This window comes from Saimiri boliviensis, chromosome 8 (assembly GCF_048565385.1).
Source record: "Saimiri boliviensis isolate mSaiBol1 chromosome 8, mSaiBol1.pri, whole genome shotgun sequence".
Taxonomy (NCBI): domain Eukaryota; kingdom Metazoa; phylum Chordata; class Mammalia; order Primates; family Cebidae; genus Saimiri; species Saimiri boliviensis.
In genome coordinates this window covers 455,803-469,182 of record NC_133456.1, presented here as the reverse complement: position 1 = coordinate 469,182, position 13,380 = coordinate 455,803, and the positions used below count along the sequence as shown (strand labels likewise).

Below are 13,380 nucleotides of genomic sequence, written 5' to 3'. Positions count from 1 at the left end.
TGCATCAGAAAGCACAGAGCAGTGAGAAGGAAGGGGCTGCTTTTCATTTACTTCTTTTCTATATTGTATGTTGAAGTTCAAAGCATCTTAGAGAAGATTTTCAGTTCAGTTAAGAAACAAAATTTTGTGAATTATTTCTTTCTGCTTTTTTATAGGATGGAATCACACCACTTTTTTATTCGATATTTTTCCACTGTCAGAGAGCGATGGAATGTTTGTTAAAATACAATGCAAATATACATGCAGTTGATAACTGCGGACGGTACAGTAGTTCTTCTTTTTCTTAATAAAAACCTCAGTGTTCTAGAGTGTTAGTCACTCAAGTCAGAAGTATTAATGAGAAGATTAACATAATTATTGGCATATAGTTAAAAATATCAACACAAATAATCAGGTAGAAAAGCAAATATTTGGACTGAGCAACATAAAGAACAGTATGTAGTAGAATTCATCTTCTCTTACAGAGTGTTCGTTATTTGTAATCTGATGTTTTTGGTCCTGTAATCTTATTTTAGCTAAATGATTTTGTATTTGTTATATTATTATTATTATTTTGAGAAAGAGTCTCGCTCTGTTGCCAGGCTGGAGTGCAGTGGTACAATCTAAGCTCACTGCAACCTCCACCTCCCGGGTTTAAGTGATTCTCCTGCCTCAGCCTCCCAAGTAGCTGGCACTACAGGCACGGGCCACCATGCCCAGCCAATTTTTGTATTTTTAGTAGAGACAGGGTTTCACCATGTTGGCAAGGATGGTCTCGATCTCTTGACCTTGTGATCCACCCACCTCGGCTTCCCAAAGTGCTGGGATTAAAGGCATAAGCCACTGTACGTGGCCAGTTTTATTAATTTTTAAAGTGTGGACTTTTAGTTTATGACTACTAGTATTGCCATTATTGTTGTTGTTGTTGTTTTCCGCCTGTAGATAGCTCTTCTCTGACCCCTAGCTGATTTAAATTACAATATATCACACTGGAAAAGCAATGCAGAAATCTTTATCTAAATTTTTGCCTACTTTACATAAGTGACCTCAGCACAGTTTCTTGGCCATCAAATGACTATACAGTAGCAACTTGTATTATGTCATACCCCATTGGGACAAGAGACTTTCTTGTTGTCACTTTCCTTTAGCCTTGGTGATAATTTACAAAGATGAACACTTGAGCACCCAAGATGCTTATTGACATATGCTAGTCCATGTAAATGATTATTACAGCTACACTGACAGGCAGGATATTATATTGGTAAAGTGTATCAAACTAGCTGATTAAAAATGTCTTTATTAAAGTTCTTGAGTGGAGTTTATTTCTTTGTTATTTTAGAACAATTCTCATGGCTGCTGTAGAGCGTGGCACTCCAGATATGGTCAAAATCCTTCTTGAGCAAAAGATTAATATCTTTGCTCGAGATAAGCAAGGAAAAGATGCAGAAGATTATGCTATTTCTCGTGGTTCGACAATGTAAGTGTTTAATTGAAGTTTAAAATAATTGCAATTACTGCATCTTATACATTAGGTGAGAGTTCATAGTTTGGTTCAGATTGTTTGAAATAACAATGAGTTAGTCTACTTTTTAGCCATAAATCAAGCAGAAGGCTAGATTAGTTAGAAGTAGACAGTAAGATTTTTTTCAGGACTTTTAAGAGCTTTATCGCTGGATATCTCAAAGTTGTTCATTTTATTCTAAGTATAATTAGCATGCATTGGATAAAAATAGAGCCACATCTTTGACTTCTTTTCTTTCCCTTTTTTTTTTTTTTTTTTTTTTTTAAGATACAAAGTCTCACTGTGTTGCCCAGGCTGATCTTAAACTCCTGAGCTCAAGTAATTCTCCTGCCTTGGGCTCTCAAAGTGCTAGCCACCATGCCTTGCCTGCCTTTATAAATTAATTATTAGGTCTTGAAATGTTCCATTTGGGGCTATCTCCTGTGTCTTCATTCTTTGAATTTTCCAAGATGCTAAGGGGTTTCCTAAGTCCAAAGAAGGCAATCTTTCTTTGCAAGTCAGAAGGGGGAAAAGGCCACTGTCATCATGCTGTTGTTTCCATGGATTTGCTTGCTGTATTGTGGCCACTGTAACTGATCCTGCAATCTGATAATGATTGACCTGTGCCACCAGGATGCCTGTACTGATTCAGACTCCTCAGTTTTCATGATAATTTATATAGAGAGTTCAAAGCTACAGTGTTTATTTGTTTATGTATTTATGCTCAGTCATTATTCCCAGCACCCTGCTCTGGCAGCTAGCCCTCCTAGTTTTACCCACACAAATATTGAGTCAATTGATACTCCCCCTACACTAAAAACCTTATTTGGAGCCCACCTGTTAACCAGACTTAGCCTAGGCCTTCACAGTAAGTGATTCTTTGAGACCCTTGTTTGTCCTTTCTCTAACAAGTGTAAGTTGGGGTTGCTGTCAGCAGTCAGGGGTGTCCAGATAATTTTGCAGGAAGAGACCAGGCTTCCCTTTCCCTTTTGCTATCAGATCTGTACCTTCAGGCTTTTTTACATTGTGTGCCGCAGCTTTGGTCAGATAGCAGAAGGTTCCGTGTTATCTTTCCACAGAGTAGTGGGAACCAACTAGCAATTGGCCCCGCAAGTAATGTGTCTCTGTAATAATGAAAATCTCCCAGGCTACTTGCATCTCTTCCTCAAGTTTTAAATATATTTTAAAATTCTACCTCACAGGAAGCCATTCAATACAATTATCTGAATCTCAAGGAAGTGGGTTGGATTGAACAGAGCTAAGCCTCATCCATGACTCATGAGTATCCATGTATCAAACAGGGCTTTGTACTTATTTCAGCAGCACATATTTTAAAATTAGATCGATACAGAGCAGATAAGCATGGCTGCTGCCCAGGGATGGCACACAAATTCATAAAGTGTTCCACATTTTGCATTGTCTTTGGAAGGTCATTTGACTATTTGTTGACTAGCTACAGGGAAGGAGCGTGAGTCAAACCAAAACAGGAGTGACACAATATTGAAATTGTGATTATCAGTATAAAACTATTGATGTTTGGTGATCTATGAAATGAGAACAGAGCTGAGTAATAATGGGATGTTACATGTTGTTAGTACATGTCTTGGAAATGTACTTGGAAAACTTGCAGTTCCATGAAGGAAATCATGGAACTGAAAATCAGTAAAAGCAGGGTTTTGTCTTGTATGTTAGTTGGAGAGAACCATGGAGATCCAGTATCCTAGCACAGATCTGCTGGCTCAGAGTTTGAGGAGGTAAAGAAGGGGTGATAGTTGTGCAAGCCAGGTTTTGACATCTGTTAGTGTTCTGCCCTTGGTGTGATTGATGAACTCAGTGACAGGGGACAGCTAGGTAATCTCTTTTAATGAGATTATATATATGTATATATATGTATATATATATATATATATACACATACATATATATATGTATATATATATATTTATAATTACAAATTAATTAAATGCCCTGAATTATTACAAGCCACAGTGAATACAACAAATAACCAAAATTAGCACTTAATAGCATTTTCTGAAAACTGAAACATTTGAATATTAGAACCTATGGAAAAACACACATCAAGTTTTATTTGGGATTCCAAAATAGTTTCAGCAATAAAGTTCAAGAATAAATTATTCAGTTGCTTTACTATTTTGCTGAACTTTTACTTTATTTTATTTTATTTTTTATTTTTTTAAAGATGGGGTTTTACCATATTGGCCAGGCTGGTCTCAAACTCCTGACCTCAGGTGATCTGCCCACCTCAGCCTCCCAAAGTGCTGGGATTACAGGCGTGAGCCACTGTGCCTGGCAGCTTCTCTGAACTTTTAAACATGTAATCTCATTACATCTTCCTAACAACCTAGTGAAGTAAGGTAGCAAAATCCTCATTTTTTAGAAGAAACCATGGAGCCTAAGAAAAGCACCTGGTCTGAAAACAAAATACCTCTTGATTACAGAGCAAGGACTTATCCTGAGTGCAGGACACTTTGCACTATGTCTAGCTGACTGTGGTTGATTTACTGAGCTACGCTTCCTCCATTTATGAGTACTTCACCTTTATTTTTTTAATTAGAAGCTTAATAATTGTTTTAAATATTTACAGTGTGTGAGATATTAAAATTCTGATATTAGCTCTGATATTGCCTAAAATGGAATTTGTTTGGTAAATATGTTTTATTTATCTATTAAAATAGCAATTTGATTTATTACTTTTGTATACATAGAATTCAGCAGCAAATTATGGAAGCTAAAAAGAAGGGACTTGAAAATTACAACCTAGGTAAGACTTCTGATAGTGAAATTTTCATTTTTCTTGATGGTCCTATTTTTCATAAAAATAAAAATGTAAGATGTAAGATTAAAGTAGTTTTGATCTAAAAAAACCAGTTTAAAAATATGTGTGAATTGCATGTGAATATATGTATATTCATACATGTAAATTAATTTTAAAATTTAACTTCATTGACTTGGAATTACAATATATTTAAGAAGGTAGGCGTAGCTAATTTATAATCTCAAACATTATTGTCTGAAAAATATCATTCACCTAATTATAATCCCTCAAATCCTATCTAATATTTTTTCATAAATAAGAAAAAGATTTTTATATTAGAATGTTGTATGTTTCCTGTACAGTCACATTATAACAAATTGGACTTGTTATACAAATGGCTCTTCTATTTTATTTTTATAATAAATTGTATTTAGTAAATAAGTAATTCATAATAGATTGTATTTAGTAAAACAAATAATTACAGTTGACTCATGAATAATGTGAGGGTTAGAGACTCTGATCCCTCTGCAGTTGAAAATCTGAGTATAACTTTTGATTCCCCCAATTTAGCTACTGATAGCCCATCATTGACCGGAAGCCTTCCTGATAACATAAACAGTTGAACAGCTATTTTGTTAGGCTGCATTATTGTGTACTGTGTTCTTACAATAAAGTAAGCTAGAGAAATGAAGCTGTTAGAAAGAAAATCATCAGAAAAAATATGTTGGCTTTTCATAAAGCATAAGTAGATCCTGACAAAGGTCTTCATCTTCATCATCCTCAGGTTGCTTAGGCTGAGGATGAAGAGGAGAGGTAGCTCTTGCTGTTTCTGGGTTGCAGAGGCAGAAGAAAATCTGCATATAAGTGAACCCCTGCAGTTCAAACCCTAGCTATTCAAGGGTGAACTGTATTACATATTGATTTGTGTCACTAAGAAAGTAACTATCTTTAGAACCAGGAACTCGGCAATCCCTTTATGGTACCATAAATAAATGGCAATAAGAACTGTAAACTGAACCAGCATGCACCCATACAAACAGCAGATTATTTTTTGAAGATAGCTACTGAGCACAGAAGATGGAAAAACAATTTCTTCATGAGAAGCACAAGTTGTGTTACATATTCTTACACAATCATTATAAAATAACTGTGCCTGCACAATTATTATAAAATGGAATTAAGCCCAGTTGAGTTGCAGAAAATTGACCACCCTTTCATTGTTTCTTTTTCTAGACATATTTATATTGTAGAACATATCGTTGTTCATCAAGACTCTCTATATTTTATTCTGGTTAAAATAGAATTGCTGCTTATTTCACATTATTTTCTGACATCACTGCTTTATTTATTCCTTTTATGACTTTATTCAATTAGATATAGAAATACAAGAATCTCCAAGTCAAACATAAAGAAAAAAAAATGAACAACAGATCAGGGAATGTTATTCTGTGAAATAACCATATGATTACAGCCACATATATCATATCAATTTAATAAAAATCTCACATGATGCATTTGTCTCCAGGGTTTCCAAGACCACCCCAGGTTTGGTGGTTCACAGGACTCAGCAAATAATCATACTCAGATCTGTAATTTATTACAATGAAAGGGTACAAGCAAAATTAGTAGAGGGAAAAGGTGCATGTGGTCAAATCTGGAGGAAACCAGGCACAAACCTCCAGGAGTTATCTCCTGTGGAGTTCTGGGGGTCTGCTTAATTCTCCCAGCCTCATGTTTTGACAACACATGAGCAGTGATGTCTACTAGTATCAGAGTCTCATTGGAGACTAAGTACCCAAGTTTTTTAATGGAGGTTGCTCTCCCTCACATGTACTCAATTCCAGACTCCCAGAAGGAGAGCAGCTGTTCGGAGTAACCACACATTCTATAAACACTTTAGACACGGCGAGCCACTCTTCTCAGGGAATGGTGGAAATCCTCCAAATAGTCATTTCCTAAATGCCAGCCAAGGACCGGCTTTGCATGCAGGCTTTTTCAAGGCTGGCAGTCTCTTGCCTGCTATATAAACTTTTTCCTGCACAACAGTTATAACCCCACCTTAATTTTTTGGTGTTATTTTAAAATTCCATTTTAATATCAAATAATATTATAAGATAAGGTAACTTGGTACTAGTTTCTGTCATATGATCCATGTTAAGTTGCAATGCTGGTTACGTTTTTGACATTTAGTAACTAACAGCTATTTGTATGTAAGTTACCATAGCAGCACTAGGTAATTATTGTCTGTCCCTATGTCATTAACCATTCAGTAAAATTGTTAAATTAAATATGCATAAAAATTTCTGAGTTAAAATTAGAATAAAAATTGTCTTTTATTTTGATTACATGAATAATCTAGTTTTCATATTGTTCTAAATCCCTGTTTAGAATCATTAAGATAAAATATTCAATCGTTTTATCAATATTTTCTTGCTAAGCATGCAATTAATTTGTTTTATATGTTTTATATACTTCAGTTTGAGAAATAATGCCCACATGCTGTTACTTTTGACCTTCAATAATCTCTAATTTTTAGGGTCACCATAGATTGCTTAACTATATCACAATAACAGGTTCAGTGAATATCTTGCATTTTATTTTTTGTTCTGGAGATCCTGGGATGCATAGACAGTAAATAGCTTTTTTCTTATTTAATTTAATTAAATTATTTATTTTGAGACAGAATCTCACTCTGTTGCCCAGGCTAGAGTGCAGTGGCACAACCTCAGCTCACTGCAACCTTTGCCTCCTGAGTTCAAATGATTCTCCTGCTTCAGCCTCTCCAGTAGCTGGATTACAGGCGCCTGTCACCACACCCAGCTAATTTTTGTATTTTTAGTGAGATAAGTTTTCACCCATGTTGATCAGGCTGGTCTCAAACTCCTGACCTCAGGTGATTCACCCACCTTGGCCTCCCAAAGTGCTGGGATTACAGGTGTGAGCCACCATGCCCAGCCGTGAATATCTTTTAGAAATCAATAACTTTATTTCTTAGAGCAGTTTTAGGTTCACAGCAAAATTGAGAGGAAGGTACAGAGATTTCTCATATGTTACATGCCTCCCACACATGTAGCTTCCCCCATGATTAGTATTTCCCACCAGAGTGGTATATTTGTTACAACTGATGTACCTACATTGACACATTATAATCACTTAAAGTGCATAGTTTACATCAGGCTTCACTCTTGATGCTGTGTATTCTGTGAATTTGAACAAATGTATAATGACATGTATCTATTATTGTAATATTATCAACAGAACAGTTTCACTGCCTTAAAAATTCTCTATACTATGCCTGTTCATCTCTCCCTTTCCCTCTAGCAACTCCTGGCAACCACCGATCTTTACTCTGTCTGCATAGTTTTACTTTTTTCAGAAGAGTCATACAGTTGGAATAATACAATGGATATCTTTTTGAAGTTAAAAAATTAAAGTTCCATTGTAATTGAATGTAGCCATTTAAGATGTTCTTTGTCCTTGCTTTTCCTTTTGTTTTTTATCATTGTAAGATCTGTTGGCATTGCTTTACATACTTAGGAAACATGCTTTGTATAGATATTTGCCACATAATGAAAAGGGTTGAGGAAAATGACACCATGCAGTACCACCCAGCACAAACTGGAGCATCTTGCTCTATGAGACGGTTCCAGACAGACTCTCTAGCAATGGAAGGGGACAAGCTCAAGAGGTTGTACTTTATAAAACTGGAATCACAAAGTCTTTCACACTCACCTTCAGTTGGAAGTAAGACCAGACAGTCTTATGCTATAGGTAAATACTTATGGTCCTCACTGATTCTCTTCCTTTCAGGCATGAGTTTGGCAACAGTGTATGTTATGATGACATGAATCACTTAAAACTAGATTCTTTATCATGAGGGATGGCAAGGGAATCACACTGTTTTGATTTATGTGAGGTGAAAAGATTATTTTTCTCCTACTGGGAAGAGGGGCAAGCATTGACACATTCTGGTAGCAAGAGGGCATTGATAGTTTTTCTTCTATATACTTTTCACATCAGGTAGTACTGCCTGGCAGCCTGCCACACCTCCGCAGTATTTCATAAGCTTCTCTCTGAATGTGAGGTGTGGTTCTGAGTGAATAAGCTATTAAAGGAGTGACCCTTCCAGTGGTTCTTTCTGTGGGAGGTAAATGGCAGGTTAATTTGGGCCTTGTTAAATATAGGGCACAGCACATAGCTACAACAAGTAAATCACCCAATACCTTCCCCAAAGAGTATTAGCCAGAGTAACACATTGATCTCTTTGAGCTCTTCTCCACTGGCAGCTGGAAAGTCTTTGCAAGGATCCCTGTTTCTGGCCTGATTCCTATGTTTTGCTGGCTTCTGGTGATAGGGTGTTTTATCCTAAACTGAACAGTTTTAACTGAAGAGCTATAGAGGCTGTGTTGTGTTCAACAAAATAAGTGCAGTAGCTCCCCATGACCTGTGGGAGATACATTCCAAGACCCCCAGTGAATGCCTGAAACCACAAATAGTACTGAATCACACACTGTTTTTTCCTATATATACATGTCTATGATAAAGTTTAATTTATGAATTAGAGTTAAAAATTAACAGCAATAATAATAAAATATAAAAAATATAATAACATGCCATAATACAAATTATTTGAATGTGGTATCTTAAAATATATTTTATAATTCTCACCATTTTTCTTGTGATGATGTGAAATGATACAATGCCTATGTAATGAGGTGAAGTGAGGTGAGTAACGTAGTCATTGTAATGTAGTGTTAGGCCACTATTCACCCCCTGACTCTTAAGTCAGAAAAAGATCACCAGCTTTGAGTGATCCTAGGTCTTCAGGCCTTAATGATGTTGATGGCTGGGTGCGGGAGGAGACCCAGTTGATGACTACTGGGTGGGTAGCATATGCAGTGTGGATGCACTGCAGGACGATTCACGTCCTGGGCTGGACAGAGGGGGATCGCTCAAGATTTCATTGCACTTCTCAGAATGGCACATTAAAACTTATGACTTGTTTATTTCAGGAGTTTTCAATATAATATTTTTGGAATACACTTGACTATTAATAGCTGTAACCACAGAAATCAGTCTACAGACATAAAATCCATTTGATTTTTTTACTCACTTCTTGGTGTACAATTATTAAAATTTTTAGAATTTCCAAAGTGATGTATCTTTGTCTGCTAATGATTGATGGCTGGAAGTCCCTAGGCAGCTTCAGAATGGGACTGGTCACCAGAAAAAATAAGAAATCTCCTGGCTTGCTCTGCAAACTCTGGGGAAGAGAGAAGGACTGAAGGTTGTCAGTCACCAATGGCCAGTGATTTATTTAATCAGTGATGACTAGGTAATGAAGCTTTCATAAAGACCCAAAGGGACTGAGTGTGGAGAGCTTCCAGATGGCTGAATACATAGAGGTTCCTGGAGGGTGGTGTGCCCTTGGAGGGCATGGAATCTTCATGCTACCTCTCCCACACTTGGCATTATGCCTCTCTTCTGTACCTTTTGTAATGTTATTCATAGTAAGCTGGTAAGTGTGTTTCTCTGGGTACTTCAAGCCACTCCAGCAATTCAATTTAACCCAAAAACGGAGTCCTGGGAACCCCAATTTGAAGCCAGTTGGTCAGAAGTTCTGGAGTCTCTGACTTAGGACTGATGTAGGGAAGCAGTCTCATGGGACTGAGCCTTTTAGCTGTGAATCTCACGTTATCTGCTGATGGAGTGTGAGAATTGAATTAGAGGGCATTCAGCTTATGTCATCTGCAGAAATGATTGCTTGCTTGTTGGTGGGGAAAACCTCTCCACACATTTGGCAACAGGAACCTTCTTTGTTGGTTACTGTTCCTGTGGCATGAGAGGAGAGAAAAACAAGTCCAGTATGTCTTTCTGCACATATAGCGAATAAGGGATTCTGCTGTATACTCTGTTTTAACTGCCCCTCATATTTAAGTCCAGAAATCATGCTCTTTGACACTATTCACTCATCACACCTGTTCTGCTAACAATATCATTTTTAGTCAATCTTATAGGGTTTGGCTGGGATGATTTATATGCTGTAGTTCACTTGCAGATATCAAATTTTGATAAATTTATTCTTCTTTGCAGTTAATAAATACAAAGTAGGGGAAGTAAGAGTTCTTACTGCATCAATTACCTACCAACAGGTATAATTAATGCTATTTCTAATAAAGTCTCAGGTATACTCCCAAAGGAATGCTTGTAACAAAGTGTCAGACCTATGATCAAAAAAATAATAGTAATAAAACAAAAAAAGTGGTCTAAAGCATGCACACAAGTGTGTACCATTATTTTTAATGAAGGTAGAGTCTTGCTATATTTTCCAAGCTGATCTCAAAATTCTGGGTTCCACAGATGATTCTCCTGCCTCAACCTCCCAAGTAGTTGGGATTACAGCCATACATCACTGGGCATTCTTATGCTTTTCATATTCTATACATTTACTATTGATTTAAAATGCATTTTACCTTTTTCTTTAATAGATGCCAAGACATCTGATGAATCTGCAGTCAGGTAGGATTTTACAGATTTACAAAATTATGTTAACTAAGTAAATATAAATGGAAGAGACTAGTATCTGTTGAGTATTGTATTCTGGCCTAGAACCCTGTTATGTAGTATGCATCTATCACCTCATAAAGCCATCACAACATATGTGTTCCTATAACTTACTGTTTATTAAGTAGGTAACTATGGATTAGAGCAGTTGATTAATTGGCTTATGATCCCATAGTTAACAAAGTAGCTGACCCATAGTTTGACTATCTTTCTTCCTGGCTTCCAAATCCCTTCTCTTGCTCCTCAGCATAGATTGATAGAGATATGTGCAGCACTTGGATCAAAGTATAGGTCTCAATCAGATTAATTTAGACATAACAAAAATAGGTTAATAAATTAACAAATTAATTTAGATGTAAGAAATCTAGTTATATGTTAACTATCATTTAAGGTTATTGTTAGAATGTGGTTAGTCCAGAAGTTTATCCTAATAAATTTGACAATTTCAGTGGTAACCAGTATTTTATTTTTACCATCAAAGATTTTAGTGCTGATCTTACTTAGCTTTGGCCATAGGACTGTAAATTTTACAAAATCAAATTTAGGCAAGTTTTAGAGAGAAACTATTTGGCTTCCCAGTTCAATTTTCCCTTTAGGCTAGTATTTTTGCCTACTTCCATAATACTCTATTTTTTTAGTCTTGTTTCTTATTCCATGACTCTCCTATCATCTTGTCTTGATTTATTAAAAAGGTCTTTTCTGCTTTTCTTGGTGTTTCTTTTGCTCTATTATTTTATCAAATTCTGCTGGCTATGTACTCTCAGTTTTCCTATAGACAGAATCAAAAGCACATAGAATTATAGAATTTTAGGAATTTTAGGACTAATTAAAATAGCCTCTAGTACTTTAACCTGTGTTGAACATGCTGATCAAAGATTCTCTAGATAGAGAACCTGCGACTCTGAGAGATAAGGATGCTGCTTTTTTTCAACACAGGAAGTGGCAATAATGAAATGTGAATTCATTTTAAATCCGAGTACTCGTCCTTCCTTTTTTATCCAATTCGTGTGTGTCTTAATAGTACAAAGAGTGAGTGAATCTGGTGCACCCAGTGGATAGAATGAGAATGGAATTAGCTTGTGAACCCAATGGAAGTGGATAAGAATGGAATGAGCAGAGGAAGGCCATGTTTGAAGAGAAACAACACTGGATTGGATAGGAGTGTGGACTCTTCAATAAGAGATCAGAATGTTGGGATTTATGACAAGTTTGATAAAGATAAATTATAAAGATGAAGGACACAAGATGTTGGGAATTTTCTGTAAAGACACATTTAAATAGAAGGTTCAAGGGAGTTCTAAATAGGTTGCTTCTTATTTGCTTTTTGGTTTTTATCAAGAACTGACAAACTTGAAGATTTTCATTGAAAAATGCTAAAGCATATTGAGACACTGGGAGAAGTGTCTACAGCAGATAGAAGTGTGGCATTATCTACTTTCTTTTTATTTATTGCATTTTAGGTTTTGGAGTACATGTAAAGAACATGCAAGATTGTTGCATAGGTACACACATGGCAGTGTGATTTGCTGCCTTCCTCCCCATCACCTATATCTGGCATTTCCCGCCATGTTATTTCTCCCCAACTCCCCACCCCCACTGTCCCTCCCCTATTTCCCCCCAAGACATCCCAGTGTGTGATGCTCTCCCTGTGTCCATATGTTCTCATTGTTCAACACCCACATATGAGTGAGAACATGCAGTGTTTGATTTTCTGTTCTTGTGTCAGTTTGCTGAGAATGATGGTTTCTATGTACATCCATGTCCCTACAAAGGACACGAACTCATAATTTTGATGGCTGCATAATATTCCATGGTGTATATGTGCCATATTTTCCCTGTCCAGTCTATAATTGATGGACATTTGGGTTGATTCCAGGTCTTTGCTATTGTGAACAGTGCTGCAATGAACATTCATGTGCATGTGTCCTTACAGTAGAATGATTTATAATCCTTTAAATATGTATCTAATGATGGGATTCCTGGGTCAAATGGAATTTCTATTTCTAGGTCCTTGAGGAATCACCACACTGTCTTGCACAATGGTTGAACTAATTTACACTCCCACCAACAGTGTAAAAGTGTTCCTATTTCTCCACATCCTCCCCAGCATCTGTTGTCTCCAGATTTTTTAATGATCGCCATTCTAACTGGCGTGAGATGGTATCTCAATGTAGTTTTGATTTGCATTTCTCTAATGACCAGTGATGATGAGAATTTTTTTCATGTATTTGTTGGCCTCATGTTTGTCTTCTTTTGTAAAGTGTCTGTTCATATCCTTCACCCACTTTTGAATGGGCTTGTTTGTTTTTTCTTGTAAGTCTGGTGTTGCTTGGGTATTATCTACTTTCATCCTGAGTTACAGAGGGGTGGTTTCACACCCCTGGAGTACCAAGGAGCTGAAGATTGCTGAACTATATAGATTGGTGACCCAGGGCACGTGTCTTTTGAATTCTGCCTCTTTTTCCAATTCACTGATGTCCTTCCCATATCTCTGTAAGCTGGGTCAGGGGCATGACTGGCTGGCAAATCAGTCATGAATTCAGTTGAGTAGTTAGTAGTG

General features: G+C 36.6%; 1 protein-coding gene and 1 non-coding gene across 2 annotated transcripts in view; both read left to right on the top strand.

Moving 5' to 3' along the window:
* The window catches only part of LOC141585304 (uncharacterized), a 125,130-nt gene that overhangs the window by 6,511 nt on the left and 105,239 nt on the right, over nt 1–13,380 (top strand). Inside the window, exons 3-6 of the mRNA XM_074403517.1 lie at nt 156–262; nt 1,319–1,456; nt 4,207–4,262; nt 10,745–10,775. Coding sequence (XP_074259618.1) covers nt 156–262; nt 1,319–1,456; nt 4,207–4,262; nt 10,745–10,775 — 332 coding nt within the window. The remainder of the gene's footprint in view (nt 1–155; nt 263–1,318; nt 1,457–4,206; nt 4,263–10,744; nt 10,776–13,380) is intronic.
* Nucleotides 2,788–2,894, top strand: LOC120363045 (U6 spliceosomal RNA). Its single transcript, XR_005578766.1, has one exon. It is a non-coding gene; the product is annotated as a U6 spliceosomal RNA (small nuclear RNA).